At 37.1% G+C, this 24,118-nt stretch overlaps 1 protein-coding gene across 3 annotated transcripts in view; it reads right to left on the minus strand.

Annotated features, from left to right (window-relative positions):
- Positions 1-16,183, minus strand: part of LOC132114001 (CRACD-like protein) — a 41,137-nt gene extending 24,954 nt beyond the window's left edge. The window contains exons 1-3 of one of the 3 annotated variants that reach the window (XM_059522108.1): positions 15,861-16,183; positions 12,018-12,074; positions 5,817-5,896 (exon numbers count right to left, since the gene is read on the minus strand). In XM_059522108.1, the coding sequence (XP_059378091.1) occupies positions 5,817-5,896; positions 12,018-12,067 (130 nt within the window). In that variant the 5' untranslated portion in view covers positions 12,068-12,074; positions 15,861-16,183. Of the gene's footprint in view, positions 1-5,816; positions 5,897-10,571; positions 10,621-12,017; positions 12,075-15,860 lie in introns of those variants that run through there. The other 2 variants (XM_059522109.1, XM_059522110.1) reach the window with 2 other exon arrangements.
- Positions 16,184-24,118: the final 7,935 nt, after the last annotated feature.

Here is a 24,118-nt window from a genome sequence, read left to right on the forward strand (position 1 = left end):
CTGACATCCTGTCTCTCACACTCTTGTCTTGAGGAGAGTCACATGATGAAGCTCTACTGGCAAAGCCTACAGTCTCCAGATGGGTCCTGTCTAAAGGCAGTAAACAACACACAGAGAAAGAGATCTCACTGTCTCTTATAAACCACTCAATGCTCGGTTATTTGATTACACAGTGAGGGATGCTAAATATTGCCTTCTAAGAACAGAGCCTCAGTATGCAGCCACATTAAACACTAAGTGCCCTAGGGAGAAGGTTTGCATTGTTTACGCTGAGGTTTTATTTCAGGAATGTACAATAAAATGATGCTTGTAAATCACAACGAAAGTTACAATAAATCAACTTTATCATTGACAAAATAAATAACTGAATACAATTCAAACTAGCATCAAATTCAAAATAAACTTTTAATACATCTTATAATCATGTCTTTTCCCCAGTGTCTGCACTGCATCTATTCCAATTCAGTATATCAGAATTAATCTTTTAAGTGAACAATACAGTCCCGTTAACTACCATGATTCATATTTTCCATTCAAGCCTCTTCCTTGTAGCAAAGAGATGTGTTACCTTCAACGACTGACTGAAGCATGAGTAAACAGCCTTATAATACAGGCTTTAAAGGACAAAGATTATAGGTTAGATTAAATTATTTAAAATGCATGAACCTAACGCACTTACACAGGAGTCTATGGGAAATTTATCAATGTGAAAAAAATTCTGAAATGACCACAATTAAAGGCATAATCATGAAACCTACAGGAAGAGTTACTGAATGAAACAGTGAATGAATCTGATTCAGATGACTTGAATCACTTGCTAGAATTGATGTTCCATCAATTAACTTGGAACTTTGGATGAACAATTAAAAACAATCAAAGTGCAATATAAAATCTGCAAACTCTAATGTAGCCTACAGGAAGATTTAGTGAACAAATCAATGAACGAATCTGAATGAGCTTTCTTGTGAAACTGATTCAGAAGATTTGAGCCAGCAGTAAAAATCTAGCCTCTATTTTTGGATAAGCAATTACCAAATCATTTCAAAGAGGTTATAAAAGGGGTCATATGATGCTGCTAAAAAGAACATTATTTTGTGTATTAATAAAATGTGTTTATGCGGTTTAAGGTTATTTTCCCCACACTTGGATGAGTGTTAACTTTTATCTCTATGGATTTGAGACTTTAGTCTTCAAAGATCTTCTTTATTCACCAAGAGCTCCAAAAAGAAAAAGAAAAATTTGAAATCGCATCATGTGAATGAGCATTTTGGGTGAACTGATTCAGAATATCTGAGTCAGAAGTAACAATCTAACCTCTGTTTTTGAATCAGCAATTCTGAAAATACTTTTAAAGTGTGTAACAGTAAAAAACAGGTTTTGACTCTACTAAGGAATACAAATACCATAATATGTTTGCAAATATATAAAGGGGTCATATGATGTTGCTAAAAAGAACATTATTTTGTGCATTTGGTGTAATGAAATGTCTTTATGTGGTTTAAGGTGAAAAAAAAAACATTTTCCACATACAGTACATTATTGTTTCTCCTCTATGCCCCGGCTTTCTGAAATGCCTTGATTTTTACAAAGCTAATCATTCTGAAAAGCAAGGTGTGCTCTGATTGGTCAGCTAACCAGTGCATTATGATTGGCCAAATACCTCAAGCATGTGATGGAAATGGTACGCCCCTTAACCTACTATGATGCTTCATCCCGGTGTTCTAACAAATAATGCTAACCTATCAGATTATGCTACCAACACTGTATTTATCCTACTGCAAGGGTAGGTTTAGGGTTGGGGTAGGTGTACATGTTAATAAAGTATTTTGCTTCCAAATTATGCTACCATCTGTTTTAATGGAAGGTAGCAAAATCTGACAGTGTAGCACAAATCGTCAGAACACTAGGCTTGGGCGGTATCCAAATTTTGATACCGTCAAACCTCCTCCCTATTTTACCTCGGTATACGGTATTACCGTGAATAATTAAAAAATGATGACGTAAGGCTGAGACAGCATCACCAAACTGTTGGCTTGTGCCTAAACCATTCAGAAACTGAATACCAAACACTAATACTGAAACAATAACAAAATTGCATGCACAACAATATTAACAACTTTTATTAGCAACAAATAGCAATAGTCAAACAGAATTAAATTAACATAAACATACAGAACAGTTTTTGCACACAAATCAATAAAATCACTGTGCACGGATAGTCGAACTTTCGAATATTCGTTCTGCTCTAATTATTCCATAAATAAAAATGATATTCAAATTGACATATTTTTGCTTGCCATAAAAAAAAGAAAAAAAGTCCACAATAAAACCTAATTCGGTCACTTTCTGTGATTCTCCACGGCATATTTGAATATGTATGCAAGCAAAAATAATTAATGAATGAATAAGAACTGCTATCTTCTACAGTACTTCAAATATGCCGTGGATAATCACAGAAAGTGACCGCATTCAAGAACATTGTTGTGGCATCTCTCAAGCAACGAATAAACACCGCCAACTTGGAGAATGCAGTGAAAACTCTTCTCGCGTCTGCCCTAGACCCTCGGCACAAACATCTCAGGTTTCTCGATGAAAACATGAGAGAAGTAAGAAAAAAACCCTTTTTTGAACATTATCAGAACATTTTCCTTGATGCGAGTGGTGCGGATGCAGCCGCTGCCATCAACGATAAAGAGGATGCAATGCCCACTCGTCGGAAAAGGCTTTGCCAGTTCTTCAGCGATTATTACAGAGAGTCCAACCGAGACGAGTGGGAACAGCTGGAGCCATGTATTCCACCAGATGAGGATCCCATTCAGTGTTGAAACGAAAACACGAAGCGCTTCACAAAACTTATTCGCTTAGCAGACCGTTATTTGTGAGTCCCGACAACGTCTGTGTCGTCAGAGCGCGTTTTCTCCACGGCCGGCCTTATTGTTAACAGACTAAGGAGCCGACTTTCCCCCGATCATGTTTACATGCCCGTGTTTCTTAATAAGAACATGTAAAACAATAGAAAAAAAGCAAAAAGATTTGCTGACAGTTTCAAAGTTAAGTGTAAGCTAAATTCTGTACAATGTCAATGGCCTAATTGCTGCAGGATGCTTTACGTTTTTTCTTTGTTCATTTTTTATTTTTTTTGCTTTTAATCTGTACTTTTGTTTGTTTGCACGCATTGTTAAAGGTTTTCAGCTACAAAACACGATGCGTAGCTAATGTTCAAGCTCATTGTGTGTAAGCTTGTTCAAAAATGACAGAAACAATAAATGTTGCTGAAAAATAACGTCTGTCTCATTAAACTTAATTTAAATAAACGAATATTCTAAAATTCGTTTTTTGTGAGCTCAAAATTATTTGAATGTGATATTTGCGGAAAACGCCCATCCCTAAAAATCACACTGCACGAACAACTTTTAATAACAAAGAGCAGCTTATAAAAAAAAAGAGCAAATAGACCCACAACAGTCAACCAGAGTTGAATTAAAATAAACATCCATATTAAATATATATATATAATAAAAATTATTGAAAAGCAATAGGTCTAAATAAAAACTTATTCTTTCCAGTCTTCTTTCCAAAAAAGTTTTTAATTAAATCCAAATAAAAATACCTGAATCCATTAAATAAATAAAAAATAAACACAGTGCCAATAGGAACGAATGGCAAGTGGCATACAATCTAGTCAAGATTTTTCGCTAGGGCACGTTGTGGACCGACAACTTTACCTGCGGTGCTGAAAACCTGCTCCGATGGTGTGCTTGTAGCACAGACGCACAGGTACTTTTGTGCCACTTGCGACATCTGGGGAAAACACCAGGCAGCATTTTTCCATGAATGAAGTGGGTCCTCGTCTACTTGGCTCCAAACAGTAGGCTGTTATATCAGCTCCGACTCGGTCCTTTACGTTGCCGATGCCGACAGGACCTGCCATTGCATCGGCTTTTTTTTTTTTTTGCATCTCTCTTTCTCCTCGTCTCGTTGTCACGCGATGACAACCACGCATATGCATTTTTAGGCATTAAATAAATTATATTTAATATTTAATCCTTGTCTCCTATATAAGTGCAGTGTTTTTTGTTTTTTTTATTGACGGTATGACGGTATTGAAACTGATACCGTTGCTATTTTTAGATCCCGCGGTATACCATATTACCGTATTACCGCCCAAGCCTACAGAACACAGAGACAAAACAACAAAACCCATTACAAATGAGGCATTTGTAGCATCCAGTGGAGACATAATTACAGATTATAATGACTTGTACTGTCTTTTTATGCGTTGCATCGCGCCATGTAAACATAAAACCATGTCTATATTTGTGATCGGAGAAATAACAAAAAACAAGCACTACTCTACATTGCTTAAAACTCACGTTTGAATCATCAGTGGCAAATCCTTTACATATGAAAATGTACTTACAGACTGAGTCAGAACAGCCGGCATTGTAGTCAACTCTCTCAGGATCAGGAAACAGTCCTCTATAAAATGCACTGCACACGTCAGAATACTTGGTTTGAACTGTTCTGGAACAGTGTTGTTAATACAACTTAACCACTGATTTCTAGTCATGTCCTCTTTTGGAACGTCAAACTAAGTAGTTTCGCTTTCACAACGAAACACACAGCGTCATCGAAACATTGTGGCTGCAGTGAAAGCAACAATAAAGTTATGCCTTTTTCTTTGGGTGAATATTTGTGCTGCGTTATGTAAATCTTCCCACATCGTGACATAGACATGTGGGGGCGTGTTTAAATAAGGCATTTTAGGAGGGTGTGGACAAGTCTTAACTTTCATAAAAAAATATCTCTTTGGGTTCACAAACAGCTTGTAACACTCAAGAGAAAGGAAAACTTGAAACAGCATCATATTAACATAGTTGTTTGACTAAAAAACAATGCTAGAGTCAGTTACGCTCGTTCCTGTTGGTGTCGTCTATCTGGCAACCTGCATTAAAAAACCCTCGCCAATATTTTTTATTTGGACTGCAATACCTAGTTCAACCACTCGGTGTCAATCCGACATACAGCAACTGTAATTTAATCTAATTGGGCTTTTTTGGTGAAATGAATGAGAAGATTTGAATCATCACTAAAATCTAGACTTTTTTAAAAAATAAAAACATACTTAAAATGTGTAATAAGGCAGGAACAGTTACTGAAGTAATCATTTAATTAATCAGTTTTTTTTTTCCTTTAAAGACTTTAAAAGTAGATTCAGAAGTCATCGAAAGTAGAAATCCTTATAACTGACACTCTTAAAAAATGGCTACATTCACTCCAACTATATCCTTTCACACTTTTTTAAGGTAACAGTCACGAATTGTACGAATGTGACCCTGGTCATGGATCAATCATCAACATCCTGTGGTAAATCTGTGCAAGATTAACACCTCCCAAATACACTCTCTTGAATTTAATGGATTTAGATAGACTCACAATCCAATAGAGGAGATTATCGGGCTCTGTGAGCACCCTATTTTGTGAGGAAATGGCTAATCCACATTTACTACTCAGGCCCGTCGTCTGCACAGCAGAATCTGACTTTAGCAGTCTGGGCTTTCTCTTCCCACATTAAACTGGAGAGAAAGGTCAAATGTCTGACAGTGGAAAGCATGTTCGTATAGGAGAGACAAATGTTGGCTTTTGTCTGTGTGCTACTTGACTTCCTGTCAGTGAGATCTAGCATCTTGTATCTCTTCACTGAGTTAAGAGTATCCAAACAGATCATGTCTGATCTCTGTGTGGGGAAAAATGTATGATGGACGTTCTTGTTGTTCACCTGGATGCTAAAACACAAAATGGGACTTAAACATTACCTGAACACTCTTCTGCAGCTTCTGATGGTTCAGCAGAGACTGTGACGTCTGGAGATCCCGAGGCCATGATGTCACAATCACTGTTGAGACAAAAAAATAAATCAAATAAAATAAATAGATAATTCCTGAACAGTTACATAGAAAAACAAGAAACATTTCACAAAACCTCACATTTTACAAACTATTTAAAACAAATGTATTTGTAGTTGTGAGCAAAAATGGAAAACTAAATCTCATAACCTACACACAACTTTATTTTTATTTTTTTCATGAAACCAATATAGCCTTCTTTCTTTTGTGTGAAGGTGCAGTCACAGTTAACAAAGTTTACCACTGCTCGGAGAAATTTCGCAACTAAAATCCAGTAATTCAATAGGAATCTAGAAAGCTGCTTGATTCAAATCTTTGATGTGAACAGTGCTTTATACAATCGCAACACTACTGACAACAGAAAATTGACTTTTTTACCAGCAAAATTTAGGGAAAATGAATGTGACTAACCTACACATTAATAGAAATTTAGTTGAGCTGCAAAAGATCTTTGTGTGGCAAACAGACCAGACATAAAATGAAATGTCTTAATATGCCATATTTGAATATAGAACTTTTACTGTGATTTTTATACATTATTTTTTTTAAATAAAAAGCATTCTTCTCTGCGAGTGAAAAGACATTAGAGTGAGTAAAGGATGACAGAATTTGAGTTAACAATTGCTTTAAATAAAAGCATTTGTCACTTATTATTTGAAGCACCTTGGGTTCAGCAAAAAGGGTTCATTTCTCACTTTATTTGGCATCCTGCGTTGTCTATTGTTCTGTAATGTATAAAACATATTGACAGCACTTTTGGTGCTTTAGGATTAATTACAGGATTACAAACTTCATACTTTTGATTTATTCAAATTTTATATGCAACTCTGCTATTTCTGTTGTGATAAAAAATAAACTTAAAAATGTAATGTTATTTTAATGTTGTACATCTTTCTTTTTAGTGTTTTTTTAAGCATTTAAATAAGAATTTCAAATAATTAAAACAATGAATCTTAACGGGATACTCCACCCCAAAATGAAAATTTTGTCATTAATCACTTACCCCCAATGTCGTTCCAAAACTGTAAAAGCTCCGTTCATCTTTAGAACACAATTTAAAATATTTTGGACGAAAACCGGGAGGCTTTTGACTGTCCCATAGACTGCCAAGTAAATTACACTGTCAAGGTCCAGAAAAGGATGAAATTCATCATCAGAATAGTCCATCTGCCATCAATCGTTCAACCATAACGTTATAAAGCGACGAGAGCACTTTTCGTATGCAATGAATACAAAATATTGACTTTATTCAACAATTCGTCTCTCCGCATCACCATAATGCCATTTTGGAGAATATAAGCTGAACGCATGCAGTGTACGCTCTTCTGTGTCAGCCGCGCTGCACGGATGCAGTGTTTTCGTTCTAATAAAAGTGTAAATACACATAGAAAACGTATCTTTGTGTCATGACTGACGCAGAATAGCGTACAGTTCGCATTCAGCGGATGTTTTCCAAAATGGCACTAAGGTGATGCTGAAAGACACAGAGGAGAACAAATTGTTGAATAATGTCGTTATTTTTGTTTTCTTTGTGTACAAAAAGTATTAGCTTTGCTTCATAATGTTACAGTTGAACGACTGGGACAGTCACAAGCCTCCCGGTTTCATCCAAAATATCATAAATTGTGTTCTGTAGAAGAACGAAGCTTTTACGGGTTTGAAACGACATGGAGGTAAGTGATTAAAATTACAAAATTGTAACTTTGGGGTGGAGTATCCCTTTAACAATAAACAGAATATAAACTAAATAATATAAATAAATAACAACAAAATAATAACTGTTTAGGTCTCCCTTATACAGTATGTTTGTCTATATTGTCCTTCATGAGAGGGGTGTCCACACCCGTCAGAGTGTTTGTAACACCCAAGGACAAACAGGAGGCGTTGGTGATAAGCCAATGCAGACTCGTTTAGATTACAACACTGGAGCCGAGTCACTCCAGTGGATCCACCCTATCTGAAGTAGAAGACCTGCTGATAATAGCAAGCAGCCCAAAACAGATTTCAGACCGGCTGAGGCCTCAGTATTTGTCCTGATGAGTGACTACAGCCTAATCCTGGATCAGACTCTCCTCTGGAGCAAATCCAGCTCTCGAGGAGGATACTCTCAAACAGTATCTATGACAGACAACTGCAGCGCCAGGCAGAGGAATGGCCAAACAGGATGTGGAGGCAGTTTGCGGTCTAGTTTGACAAGGATTATTCCAGTTTAAAATAATCCTCATGATTGCTTGACTGGTTCCCTTCTCTGTTGATGGCAAGCAAATATTACAATGACCAAAGTCAAGTCATTTTCAAAGCCTATCGTTTTAATCATAGAATGGATTTGTTTTACATATTGCATGCCGCTTAATTTCAGTTTAATTAAAATAACCATTAGGGATGCACCGAAATGAAAATTCTTGGCCGAAACCGAAAACCGAAAAAGAGAAAACCAAGGCCGAAAACCGAAACCGAAACACCGAAAGAAATTATCCCAATTATTAGTACCATTGCATTTATTGCTATGACCGTGTACTAACTTTACTAAAATTAAAACATTGCAATTGCATAAATTAATATTAAAGTTTCAAAGATAATTACAATTACATAAATTATAAAAAAACATAAAAATGCATAATTACAAATTATGCAAATATTTATTAAGCACATTGCAACAATGCACAGTATAAAATAAAATTCAAACTAAAATTTAATCCCACTCATCTGTATATTAAATAATAATGTACAGGCCTACTGGCCTGCAGAAAGGTTTTAAAATTAACTGTTCTCTCATAAAAAGTGCATTTAGGTGAAGAGCATTTGAAATTTTTCTCTGTAGTACTAGAAAGTGCATTACTTCTCCAGTAGGCAAGACTGTTATCACTTCTGGGGATGGGGACTTCAGACAGATAACCATCTAGCTGTTGAGCAGTTGAGCTTGTCATCTGCCTGACATTTGAGAAATATTTGAGAGAGTGTATTTAAATAGGGCCAGGGCATAAATAAACATTTTTATCAAATTAAAGCAGAAATCTAGCAAAAAATCTAGCAGAAATATGGCTACAATCTGATATTATGCATGTATATGTATATGTGTGTGTATTATATATGCAGAGACGAGTCTTTTTTTTTTTGCGCTCTGATCTCAGTCTCCTGCGCTTGGCGCTTCTCCGTCTCCACGCGGGTTTTTCCGCATCCAGCGCGGCCTGGAGCATTTCTCGTGTGCTCTGCCATATTTCCGCGTCCAAGTAATGGTCTTTATAACGCGGATCAAGCACATTCGCGATGAAGTGCGGAGGATCCGAAAAGATCTCAGTGAGACGTGTGCTAACAGACTCTATAAGACTGTACTTTTCTTTGTTTTCACTTCGTGGTCCGTCTCAATCTCTTTGTTAGGAGACGCTTTAGTGCTGCGAATAAAGGAATAAGAATAGAGAGAATGTTCTCTATTAAGACCCACTGGTGTGAAGTGAATGACGCGGGGAGCTCGTGGTCTGCGCTATGCAGGTGCACGTGCAGGTCGCGGTTTCTGTTTGCGTCATCATAACATTTCGGCCGTGTTGTTTCGGTAATAAAAGTGTTTCGGCCGAAAACCGAAAATGCACTTTTTGGCCATTTTCGGCCGAAAATTTTCGGTAGCCGAATATTCGGTGCATCCCTAATAACCATGCATTGTCCTTATTTAGCTGTGGCACGCGTTATTGCACATGGGGTTGTATTAGTATTTTACTGTTACTCATCGATCTAATAATCCATACACTCATGTACGCAACACATCTCATTTTGTCATCACTCCCACCCTTGTACCACTTCCTGCAGTCTACTCATACCACCATTCACTTCCTGTGAGAGTAACATTCTGCTATATTCCTTCAACAACATAACAATGGAGGAAATTCCCAAATGGTTTCTACTCATAACTCTTCAAAGAGAATAATGTACTAAAATGCACCCAGAAGAGCAAAATTAGTAAAACTCAAGTCATCAGCAATTTCTATCCGGCTTACACCTTCAACATGTCTGCCAAACATTGCTAAACAAACACACAGAGCAGCTGAGCCAAATATCATTCATATTCATAACCAACAGCAATGCAAAAAGAGGCTATTTCACAAATCAAGCGCAATCAACATTTTCTTGGTCTCTGATTTTTTTCTCACAAAATTGTTAGGCAGCACAACTTTTTCAACACTGATAATAATAAGAGATGTTTCTTGTAAAGCAAATCAGCATATTAGAATGGTTTCTGAAGGATCATGTGACACTAAAGACTGGAGTAATGATGCAAAAAATTCAGTGGAATAATATTTTACATTACTGTATTTTTGATCAAACAAATAAAACCATAGTGAACTCAATGACATCAAATGTTTGTATGGTAATGTATCTAGCAACCATAACATTATAGACTTATGACTGATGAGCTCAATCAACTAGTGCCAGCTAGCAACGCTTCCCAAACCATCCACAACACCCTAGAAACCACACAGCAACACCTTAACAATCCGCATAGCAACACCTGGTTCTGCACAGCTAAACACTCTTCCCATTTCTTTCCTTGCAGTTTACGCAAAAAGCCCATTTTAGCAAACTGAGACTGTTCTTGTTTCAGCTTAACTGCATGCTGAACATCACGTGAGACCAGATAACAACAGTCAACTAATGAGAAACAATCCTCCTTACCATTTCATGCAAGGACTATCAGCCATCCACTGCTTAACAGAGACTAGATTTGCAGTTTCTTACACACTGCTGCTAAACGTGTTGGGCAGATTTGTTCCAGTGGTTGGAGGGACTGGTGTGACATCAGAGCACATGGATGACCCACACTCGATGTCATCAGATAGCGCTCATTCATTTCCTCTGTTCCTCTCAGGGGGAGTTGATATAAAGTCTGTTTCACAGATAGCTTATGTTGGCATATGAAAGAACGAGACTAGAAAAACCACAGACACAAAGAACCTTAACCACACACCATAAAGCACTAATGATGAGGAATGATAAATACAAACACTCATACATAGGGTCATTTTGTCCAGTTATTGCCTAAGGGTGCGATTATGAATGTTTTGCGAGTCATGTGCCACCATGTGCAACATCTCTCTGTCTCCTTTGATTCATTTGGGTGTTTAAATGAATTATTTCTGGCTGTTTTCCCCCTTATTTTACCCACAAAGGATTTTGTTTGAGAAAGTACAATACTGTTCTTTTTTCAAAATCCAGAAACTTGTTGACCCCTTTCAGGTCAGCATTGTGTGGCCTGTGTCAAACACTAGATGAAGGACCACCTGGGATAGTTCACACAGCTGGTCTTGTGTCTACAGCTCTCCTTCACAGACAGTTTAAGGTCACAAAAAACAACAACTGCAAAGTACTGTGGCAGTACCATGGTATAGTCATACTTTGGAAGTGAATTATAACTACACTGTACTGGTCTGCCAAGAATAGTACAATCCAAGGTGGTTACTTCTAGTCTGTGGAAGTCTCTAAAGTAAGCATCCTGCATTATCAAGAGAGTTTTTAACACATTATTGTTATTTTTTTCTTTAGTCTAATTTAATTGTTCTTTCTGTTCTCATGTCATATATGTATATATGTATGTATTTATGTACCAAGAGCTCCTAAAAAAACAACAAATTCCTTGGCAAATAAAGCTTATTCTGACATTTAATGGTATCTGACATCTGTGGCAGACTTTTAGCATGTGACTTTTTTTCAATGACTTTAATTTCAGTCGCTCCTTACATTAAACTATGATTTTACTTCTGAAAACTTGTAGTATTGTTTTACCATTTACACTGACTATTTCTATAATACTTTCATGAATCCATTTTGGGAGCTCAGCAGTGTGGATCACCAGAAAAAGCAAGCGCAGCTTGGATGCAAAGCATCTTCTTTTGCCTTTCAGGGATGAAAGAAAGTCATACATGGTTTGGAATGACATGAGGATGAGTAAATGACAGAATTTACATTTTATGTGAGCTATTGCTTAACAGAATATCGAGCAAACCGAAATAAACCCTTTCCCAAGAGCCTCTTCTGACTAAAAAGTGTTTCTTATCATTACCCTGTGCTTGACTATGATAGCAGAGAGGTCGTTCAGAGCTCTACAGGGACTAATGGACTGACCTTGGACTGCCTCCAACGGCAGAGTTCTGCGATGACGTCCGACGTTTCATGTCTTAACTTTTGGACGTGGGGAGGAAGGGAGGAATAAGAGCGAGAGAAAGAAAGGGTAAGAGAGTTAGTGGAGAGAAGAGTTCAAGCAGAAGATATTAACAAGCATGCTAGCTGTATTAGCTTCAAAAACTGTGTTTTTAGAAAACAAGACAAAAAAAGGAAGGATCAAACAGGAGACTGTAATCCATTTATGCAAAATGTGGTTTCGTTAAACAAAAAAGACTTTAAATGTAAGTGTAATGAAGAATAATCTCACATTTTCGGTTTTTAGGGAATTTAGTAAAAATTGTGTAAAATTACGAAATTTTGAGATGGGATACATCGATATTAGTTCTGGCCTATAATGATAGTCCATTTCCACACATTTTGAATAAACATTTACAAAAATAACACTAAAAAGTACACGTGAATTTAGGCATCATAACATTTTAATCTACAATATGCAAAATGTTCGACGTGCTAAAAATTACATTAAATGAAATTATTCATGTTAAGTGTTAGTTTTGGAAGTGACTTAAACGTAATTTTTTAGGATTCTTAAAGATTAATTTAGGCAAGATTAACAAAAGTAATATAAATCTGAACACACAGAAAATTCACAATTAAATATCAACCTGATGAAAAAAAAATAAAAAATAATATTATATATATATATATATATATATATATATATATATATATATAAAATCCAATGACCATTTACTATAACCGATATAGCCCTAATTTTGTCTGCATATTATTTGCTATTACATTGTTCTATTAAACTATACGATTAAATAGTGATTGACCGATATTGTTTTTTTTTTATATAACCGATACCAATTATTTGCATGTTTTTGTGCCCGATAACCGCTATGCAGAACCGATATTTATTTATTATTATGTGAAGTAAGAACTAAATGTGAAGAACATTCTTCACTTTGTTTTTTTATCTTTTCAGTCATTTTTTTAAGTGTTGAAAATTAGTAGTTAAAGATTAGATAGTTAAATTTAATCTTTATATTAGAACAATAAAAACATTTTATTTATAAAAAGTATCAAAAGAAACAACACTAATATTAACAATAAGCAAAATAAATGTAGATTGTCTAATGTTTTCTAATGGAGAAAATAAAGAAACAGGAGTCATATCAAATTCATTTTAAACTACAGTTTTAGTAGGTTTATAAGCGGTTTAATAGCTACAGAGTCAAGAATAATTCTCTGAATAACATTCTATGGAATATTGGAATATAACAAACAAAACATTGTATTTTATTGCATTTCTCAACTGGAATGTTACATCAAAATTATTAATAATGTTTTAGCCCTTCTAGATTATGAAATGCCTGCTGACAGCGCGGTTTATCTATGCAGTTACACAGAACCATACTCCAACTGTGATCGCTCGCAACGATAATAATTAATTTCCAAAGAGTTGTATTTATTTAGATGTTTGTTAGAAAAATAATGGTTATATATAAATGTTAATACAATTTTCGTTTTAAACAAGTGAATCTTGTAAAAAGTTACATGCAGTGGCCGTGCTGGAGCATTTCATCAGCATCAACCTGCTGAGTGAACAGCAATATGAAAGTGGCTTCACGAGACTAATGAGCAAATTTACAACAGCGAGAGAATAAAATTCAGTGTTTTTATTTCCAATATGTGCTCATTCATGGCTGTATTATTTAACTCATGCAAAGTTATGTCTTTATTGGGACAGGACTATAATGAGTTTATTAAACCAGCTGCAGTCACCATTCGGTTGACAGCATTAGCTAAAGTGGTGACCATCCCCATATCATTCCCTTAATTATAAGGCAACGAACATCCTAAAACCTTTCCTGGACATAATATGGCTCCCTTAACAATGAGGTCTAATTCTATTGCTTGCCGTTTTTGTGATTGTGAGAAAGTACCAAAATGAAAGCAATCTTCTGTGACTCACCATGCAAATAATACCATGCAATTTAGCATTTCAACGGCCACCACACTTTCATAATAGAACTGATAAGCAAGTTATTTTGGTTAGATTCTAACATCTAGCAAAATTAGTGGTTTTAAATTATATATAGCTCCTCATGAACAGGAAATTAACCTTTGGGAATCACATTACGCATCCAAAATAGGAAGTCGTGCACAATTTTATAATGTACAACAGTAAAGTTTCTTCGACACATGATCTGGGAGCTTTTTGTGAATAAAACTGCACAGCTGTATATTTAAAGTACCCTACGATTACAGACACAGAACATTTATCAAACCCTGAATTTTCTAAAAAAAATATTGTTTTTCTTTCCATACGGGGAGATATTTAAGACAATATTACCTCATGCGGTGTATAGAAGCCCTTTGCTGTTAGTATTGATTTAAAAAGTAGTTAGCGGGGGAAGCATAAATCCAGACATACTATAAAGCCATCTGTACTTCTGTGGTTCTTCTGAACTTTAACCACAAAGTACAAAACTCTTTTAGCCGTGGCTAAAGCAGTAGAGAAAGAGCAGAGCATTCTGGCTATCTGATACAGCGATGATTCATTATTAGAGAATCCATGAGTAAACCACAGCAGAAACATTTTTACAGATTAAAGGGGAGTGGGGTAAGATATGCCACCTTTTCTTAACAAGAAAGGGATGAATGCAAAGAAATGCATAATTATATTTCAGAATTAGAAAAGAGTTTCAAATAAAGTTGACGCACTGACACATCTTACCCCACTCTCCACTCTATGCAAATGGCTCACACTTTAATAACACAGTCTCTCTCTGACTTGAGATTCCTTTGAGAATTCATGTCTTAAAAGATAGCAGAGGCCTGCTAAAAACAACCTTGTTAACTGCAAGATGATGAGAAAAAAAGGAAGAGTTTGAGCTCAACATCAACAAGCTCAGAGGTCAAAACGAAAGGGCTCAGAACATTAACATTTGGACTCTTATTTCATGGGATGCCTCAAGTTTCATGCCAAATTGATACACTGTGTAGATACAAACAAAGCAGCACTCTCACAGGAGCGCAAGAACCATAAATGGTGTGAAAAGTGGAGGTAGGTCAGAATATAAGGATGAAGCTGGTTCCCATCCAAACCTTTTGTTTTCAGTTTCTTTGCATTTACATTTATACCTGAATAAGGGACATTATGTTTCAATAAGTAGTCCAAACTCTCTTATTGTACATTCATCTTGACTCCGGGGGGCTGGACTAGGAGAATAAACAAGGCAAATTCTGTGAAAAGAAATGATAAACAAAACGGTCTCTTTTCTAAACTTGCAAAGAATCTGGACGAAACCCAATGGTAAACAACATGTTCTCTCAGCGGTCTTAGAATACCGCTCAGTGGGGATAAATACGGTCTTGTTGGTCATGTCATGAGACCATTAGATAGAAGAGCTTTTAAAGAGACTCTGATTGAGCTTAGCACATTCACAGAGAGACACAACTGAAACCTTACAGAACAAAATACTTCAATTGAAGTGTGTACTCACACTCTCAGAAAAAAAGGTACAAAAGTTGTCATTGGGACAGTAACCTTTTACCCCTTAATGTGCATTTTAGTACCTTAAAGGTTCATATTTGTGCCTTAAGTGTAGGGTGCAGTTTAGTACCTTTTGAAAAAGTACTGCCACGGTGACAGCTTTTGAATCTGAGAGTGCATATCAAAACAACCATTTTCACCAGTGCTCCGTTTATAAAAAAACACAATCACATGCCACTAAAATGCAACCTCAAGCATGTTGCCGAAGCCATTTTAGAACTATAACAGAAATCATTTTAAATTAAGTTTTCGCACGAATAAAAAAGGCTCCAACTTACTTTTTGTCCCCAAAGCAGCTGCAAAATCCAGCCATGGTGTCAAAGTTCACCCCCAAAAGCAGAGCTTCTTTAGTGCATCCTTTGTACAAATCTGTTCAATGTCCAAAAGTGAATTTATCAAATCATCAACATCTCCTTGTTCATATCCTTACATTGGGTGTTCGTAAAAGAGTAGAAAGCTCATCACAGGGAAGGTACATGTGTGCACCAGTAGCCTGTCTCTCAGGACTGAGCATGCTCTCTGTCTCCTCCTCAAAGAGGATTCACCCCTCCTTTCCTTCTCCAACCCCCTTCAACTAATCCAGAGATGCAGCCACTATTGTCTCACCCCAGTGGCTTACCGCCGACAGGCCGGGTGTCATTTGATAATTAGATGGGCAGCTCCCTGAGGAGATACCACCTTTGTGTTTGAAAGGGGGGGTGGGGGGGACTCATTCTGTCCCATGAAAGGAGGTTGGAAAGCCAGTCAGCTGATGGCCAACACAGTTTGAATAAATCATCAGCAACTTTTTAACCCAATATTTAGTCAGTTACTAGAAACCTAACCCTTACTGCTCAGAATGACTTCACTTACACTCTTAAAAATAAATTGGCATCAATAGTTCCATGAAGAACCTTTAACATCAAATGTAACCTTTCCATTTCCCAAAATGTTCTTCATGTTCTTCTAAACTCAAAATAGTTATTCTATGTCATCTCTGCGAAAGTCCTCTTTTAGAAAATTCATTATGAAGTGAATGTGAACCAAAGTGTTGCTGGTTCATGCATGCAAATAAAAGTACTTGTTTACTGTAGGGGAAGAGAGTCTGTTGAAGAGCCTGTTTCATGGTTCTAGGTGGAAAATGATGATATTTCACTCTAACAGAAGTGACAGGGCATACGTCAAATTCCCTATTTTCTTTAGAAAATGTGTTGTGCACACAACTTCAACCTCCACCGCAGTCTCCACTACATACAAACGTTTCGCCTTCCTGCAAGTTTTGAATATTTTCCTCCCCCCCAGGCAAATCGTATAGGAGTATCAGGCAAAAGTGTAAACAAAGCTTTGCGCCGGCCGGTTCTTTTTCTTAAACACAAATAATAGCAAATGCTGGACTTCGAAAAAGTATTTTCTTCCAGTTGCGGTTGGGGAGATTCATGCTTCATGCTAAACGGCACAGACCAATACAGGCAGACACAGACGTGAAGTTCACACTCAGTGATGGCTGTCAAACCCATTTATTATTTCCTCACACATATGGAGAACAGAGCCTCTGTGGAGTTGCACTGCAGGTGAACGTCTTGCAGTCCTCTTTCTCAAAGTTGGGTGGAATGTCAGTCAGTTTTCCTTATGAAAAAGCCAGGCTGGTATTTCCTGAGAGCTTTTTTTGCTCTGCCTTTGAAGAAACCCATATGTATTTCAGTTTCTTAACGCTGAGCATTATCAGAAGATTCATTCATGCAGTCATTGTATGTGGTTGCTTGATAATCAGCAAAACATTCGCCTTCAAACGTCCTTCTAACTGGCTTCCTTCATATTTGAGGATTAAATAGTTTTGGAAAGCTGACACGTCCTGTCATGCTACATGACTTGCCACAATTGCTACAATACTTTTTTTTTATAATTATGCATCTTTTAATGGCAATTGTACAGTAGTGGTCAGACTACATAAAAAATCACTTGTTTTTGTTTACAAATATACAATTATTTAAAATTACATAGTTAATGCAAAAAGGAAATTAAAATTTCTAAGAAAGTTAAGAAGTTACACTTTGGGGTTTTATTTAGAAGAAGACAACACACAAAGTCTGACACAGAGAAGGGGACTGATGTGTGTACTTCTAACATGTTTGATTGGTAAAATAAATGTTGTAAATTCAAATCATAGCATCTTCCGTGTCTGGAATGGATGTATTCTATAAGGTATCAATAATATAATAAGATAGCCTTGTTCGAAATGGGTTTTTTCGAAATTTTGGGTTTCGTCTATACTACTAGGTACTTATACTATGTTGACTGGGTTAAATAGAATTGCATTACTAAAAAGAGACTAAAATACAATTTTCATTGACTAAAACTAGACTAAATGTCATCAGTTTTCGTCAACTAAAATCTGACAAAAATAGTCATGGATAATTCTGACTAAAATAAGACTAAATGCTCAGACTTTTAGTTGACTGAAACTTGACTAGACTAAATAGAGTATGAAGTGACTAAAACTAATAAAAACTAAAATGACAGCTTCACACAAACACTAGACTCAAACTAAAATAAGCCGCTAAAAATAGAACTAGACCTTTACAATGCTCTTATAATGTAAAAAAACAATAACAATAATAATAATAATAATAATAATAATACATGTTTTCGAGCAGCAAATCAGCATATTCAAATAATTTCTGAAGGAGCATGTGACAATGAAGACGGGAGAGTCTGAAAAATTAGCTTTGATCATCACAGGAATAAAATATATTTAACAAAATATCCAAATTGAAGACAGATAAAATTGTAATAATACATTATACAGTATTTTTGATTAAATAAATGCAGTCTTGATGAGCAGAAGAGACTTCTTTCAAAAACATTTTAAGAAATCTTACCAGCCCCAAACTTATTAACCATACTGTTTATATATATATATATATATATATATATATATATCAATATACATTTGTGAGTTTAACCCAAAACTATTTTTTAAACATTTACAGTATGCATTTGGCAGACACTTGCATTCAAGGCATACAGGTTTTGCATTCCCTTAGAACTGAACCCATGACCTTGGTGTTGCTGGCATTATGTTCTACTGTTTGAAACAACAACAACATCAGCTTGTTTTTATTGTTGTTCCTGATCTTGATTTAGTCTGATATGACACACATGCTTCTGCTCATAAGTACATTATCACAGGTGACAGAGCTGTAATAGTAGCCATCACTCAATCAGATCACTCATCTAAGGCACAGAATCAGCCAGAACAACTCAGACCACATTCTGTTAAAGAAACAGACATAGTCATGAATATTAAACCCTGAAAAGTGACGGAAACCCCGCCCCCCCATTCAACTCCGTCAATCCCCTTCAACAGTTTTTCTTACTCAAGTTTCTTCAGGCATCTCCTGCAGAGCACTGTTTCTTTTCTTTACAAAGCTCTCTGAATTCCAGCCCACATCTGGAACACATCTTCTGAGGCAGTGCTCTACACACTCTAATTAAGGCCATGTTTGCCAAACTGTAAATAACCCAAGAAATGATACCCCTCGGCTCAGAGGCACGATAAGCGGGACCGTGCCGACTGAGATGGTTCGAAATAACCTGAATATACAAGCTCCTCTAATCATGCAAAGCCTCCTGAGAAAAAAACAAAGCCAAGCTCTCCATGTGTCCATTAAGTCCTTTACTCTTACAATAAGAAAGCGTCCTGCTGGGTCCACACAGCTTGACCAATGGACACAGCCCATTCAGCTGCTATTTCCCTCTATCTGTGACCAGTTAACTTTGTATCCCTGTTTTCCAGGCCATTTAAATATCGGTGTGTGGCTTTTCTGGAGGGAGGTTTCTGAATGGAGCATCTCAGTAGTTTAATGAGATGATAATATTGAAATACTTGGGTTGGGCACCCTGGGTTTTACGACGCTTTTCTTTCCAAAGTTCCTTTAAAGTCATAACAGGACTATTAACATGGCTCATCATCAGAAGATACTTCACAGGACAACAGGCGCTGTTAACACATGCTCGTAGGGGTTCAATTATCTAATAAAATTACAGTTCAGCTATTTGACTGTTTAAACAACTCATGAATAATACAGAGAATGTTAATGAGTGTCGTAATTTAAATACAGATGTTGTGGGAAGTGTCATCTATTCAACAATGACCAAATTAATTAATTTGTTTCTTTTTCTTTTCATTTCTTTTATTTTTTATTAAAGGGGACACATGTGATTACAATTTTTACTTTCTCTTTGGAGTGTTACAAGCTCTTGGTGCATAAAAAGTTGCACAGAATAAAGTCTCAAACCCAAAGAGATATTCTTTATGAAAGTTAAAGGGGTCATATAATACCCATTTGTTGATATATTGATATGATTCTTTAGGCTCTTAATGAAAAGTCTGTAACATAGTTTGTTTAAAATTTCTCAATGGTAGTGTAAAAAACAATTTTTTTACCCTGTAAAAAACAGCTCTTTTCAAAACACGCTGGTTTGTGGAATTCTCCTTTAATGCTAATTAGCTCTGCTGACTCCGCCCCTCTCTTCCATCTGCTCTCTGAGAGACCTTTAGCCACATTCATAGTGAAACTTGCTAATTAGCACATTATTAGGAAAGGTGATTTGCAATGATTCATTATAATACATTATACTCACTGTTTCTGTACGGGAGGCTGGATCATGAATGATTCGCGCGAACAAAAATGCATTTAAGTAGATCAAGGGAACATTTCTTTCAGATCCAAACGTAAATTAATCCTCTGAGATTTCAGTTGCTCAGATGTCAGGAGTAAATGACAACTGCCATGTTCATTATTACATCCAACAACAAAACACCTCAATCACTAGGACTCATGCTCGTCTGCATCTCGGACTGAAGATGGCTCACTCAGGGCGGGTCTGAGGTAAGACACAAGTCCAGTCTGTGCTGAAGCGCTGCTTTCAATCAAACAATCATGGGAGGGGCCTCCGACCATGTGACGTCACATGGTCAGACAGCTCGATTTGAGAAAGGGGAAAACATTTAACGAGATTACAAAAAAACACTTGGTGTATTTTTAGCATTATAGGGTGGTTGTGTACACACACTGCCAACGCACATTTCAGTTCAAACAACTTGTAAAAGTGCATCTAGCATTATATGACCCCTTTAACCTGTTAACCTGACCCCCCATTATGGGACTCACAGCTGAAAGTGCTCTACCTAAGGCCATCCTTAAAAATATTCTTGTTTGCCGTAACCCGACCGACCCTGTCATTTTAGGACCGACTAAATTTTTATTTTATTTTTGCTTTTAGTCCGACCGACTTGTGACACTGAAGGCTGGAGTAATGCGCTTGGTAATGATGGCTGCGGCTGCAGTAAACAAAATGTTTGCGGTCACCATTCAAAGTCATACGGGTTCGGGCACCATAATACATCTAAAAAAAATCATTAAAACAGCTCGACACCGCTTGAACTTGATAGGCTAACATAACCTTATAATGCAATGGCACATACATCGTCATCGCATCTCGTGCGCGTACACGAGGTGAAAGATGAGAAAGCAGATACTGCATGTCGAGCTCGTCCGCCTTTGAAAGTTGTGTAGACACAGCTGTGCGCGCGGCGAGATGGAATGGAACACATACCGGGGCTCATAAGGCAGCTTCCTTAATGCGCACCTAAAATTCGAATACGCATTCGAATGTGGATTTTTATTTTAAATTCGACAAATATTGGAAAAAAGAATTTTTTAACGTAACTTCACGCTATAAATCATCAGAAATATTGGTTTTTACCAATATATTGAATCTTTACATTCGTCCTGCCTGTTGTCCGTGGATTTACCTATATTTGGTGTTATTTGCTGTATAAAACTTTAGACATGCAAAATCGATTTTACAATTCAATTCGATTCAACGATTCAATGAACACTCGTCACTCAAATCAAACAGGATTTTTTTCACAAAAGTGACAACCCAAGAAAGCAAAGTAAACATTCCCTCATTTGTAGGTTGCATTGATACGTAGCGGTGAATGCAAGTAAAACAGTACCTAATTTTTTTTTCTTCTCACCTGAAATTCATGCAATAAACATGCTTTTGACAAAGATTTAAATTTGTTTGTGGTCTATATAGCCTGCATCAAAATGAGGTTTGCAATGATGCGCCCGAAGGCACGGGTTGAAGACCCAGTCAGTGACGTCACGATATGCTAATTTGTTTAAATTCATACGTCATCACCATCACAAAAATGTATTTATTTTTTTTACATTGAAACCTGAAAAAAAAAAAAAAAAAATAGACCGACCTACCGACCCTTTTTTAAAAAAAAATTTACTGTTACTGCCAACCAAAATATTTTTAAGGATGGCCCAACTTATAATTGTAACAGTTTCCTACTTCAGTGTTACAAACATAATTTTGGAGTCTTTGGAAAGAAAACCCTTTGGGCTTTACTTTTTATCAACCAGATTTGACAATGCTCAAAAATATTAAAAGTTATAGACACTGAAGTGCCTTGAATTTTTTTTTTTTTTTACCACACTTAAATATTTTTTTATTTGATATAAAAATACATGAAATGAGTCCTGGAGCAATCTAGAAAAGTAATGGGTTGAAAGTCACATGTCTCATGAGTTTCTATTTCAAATCTGAATAAAATATCATGAAAAATGTGGCTCCTGCAAATATTTTTATGAGACTATGTCTACACCCCCTCACCCTCCCGAACAAATAGTGTTGGATGCCACTGGGGTGACAGGGGAGGAAGGGCATTCACGCTTGTTCGTCCGGCTTTCTAACACTGCTGCAAGACACTTTAGCACCTGGTTGTGCCGCCAGGTGTAATGGCCTTGTGTGAGGCTGGTCTTGCATCCCACTAAGATGTGCTTCAGTGTTGCTAGACTTGGGCATAAAGGGCACGTGGGGTCTTCGGCATACCATTGTTTTAGGTTTGCGGGAGAAGGAAGGACATCATAGGCAGCCCTGATGGTAAAGCTTGCCCTGAATGCCTCCATCTCCCACAGCTCTTTCCAGGAGATCTTCCTCTTCTCCACCCCTTCCCATGCCATCCACTGCCTTTGCTTTGCCTGAGCCACAGCTTGGGCACACCTTCTTGCTTTCTCCTCCCGACGTACCTCTTGGACCACCATCTTGTGTCTCTGAGATGGAGAGGCCTTGCTCCACACTGGTGTACTGTTCCCAAGTCCAAGACCACTCCTCCCCTCCTGCAATCGCCCCACGATGTCTTTGTGTCTGAGTGCTGCCTTTGCCTGCTCAGTTGCAACCAGTGGGGTCCACTTCCTCCCGTGGCCAAGATGGGGGCAGCTTGGGCTACAAATGGATCGTTTGAATCAAGTAGCATCATCTCCAGTCTGACTTTGGCACACTTGTACTCCTCTACCAGACTGGAAATGGGCAGGTGTAGCATCCCTTTGCCGTAAAGTACAATACTGCTGAGGCACCTGGGAAGGCCAAGCCTATTCCTTACATATGAGCTGACCAGCCTCTCCCGTTTTTCCACCTTTGAGAGCGGGACTTCATAGAGGGTTAGTGGCCACAGTAGACGTGGAAGTAGTCCATACTGCATGCACCAGAGCTTCAGCTTGCCAGGAAGCAAGGTTCTGTCAATGTTCTCCAGGCCACTGGCTACCTCCTTCCTAAGCTGCTCCACTTGCTCTTTGTCTTTAAGGGAGTGTCTTAAGCTAAGTAAAGTTTTGATAAAGAAAACAAAGCTGTATTGGATCTGTGCATTGACCGTAGCCTCTGAAGCCAGTCATTAATGTAATCAAAGAACAAAAAAGAAAATCCCTACCTGATATTGACTGAATCACTTTTGTAACCTCAGTTTATATTTTATTTGCCTGTTGTTCAGTGCTGACTACTGTAATGGCAACATGCATCTGTGTATGCGATTTATTCTGAGGATGCATTTCAATATAATGTATCCTTATTTAGGGAATAGGCCTATTCTATTTTGATCTGCAGTTTAATTAAAATTAAACAGAAAAAAGACATATAGTAGCACTGCATGTGTTCCTGAATATTTATGTAAACAGACTGCATAATAATGAAAAACCACACACGACAGGTATAATTCAAATACGTAAATTCTTTCACGGCCTATTCCTCAGTTCTCCAGCAGTTCTCCTCACAGAGTGAAATTAATTTTAAACAAATTTGATAAGAACATGGAAATTGTTAGCAACACCAACACAACAGTAAAACTAATGTTTTCTGTTAGTTTAAGCACAAACTAAGAAAAGTACAACCATACTTAAATCTGGCAGTAATTAAGACCAAACGGTGCGCGTCAGCAATGTTTTCTCTGCGGTGGGGGTGGGGGGGTTATGGCGTAGTGGAGGTTGGGATTGGGTTGATGATATTTTTTAAGCTGATTATCGATAAGAAATTTTCTGAAATATCGCCCAGGTCTGTAACATTTCTGTCACACGCTTGAGGTATTCAGCCAATCACAATGCACTGGATAGCTGGCCAACCAACATACACTTCGCTTTTCAGACCGATGAGCTTTGTAAAAATTTGATGCGTTTAAGAAAGGCGGGGCATAGAGGAGCAACAATAA

This window comes from Carassius carassius, chromosome 33 (genome assembly GCF_963082965.1).
Source record: "Carassius carassius chromosome 33, fCarCar2.1, whole genome shotgun sequence".
NCBI classification, from domain to species: domain Eukaryota; kingdom Metazoa; phylum Chordata; class Actinopteri; order Cypriniformes; family Cyprinidae; genus Carassius; species Carassius carassius.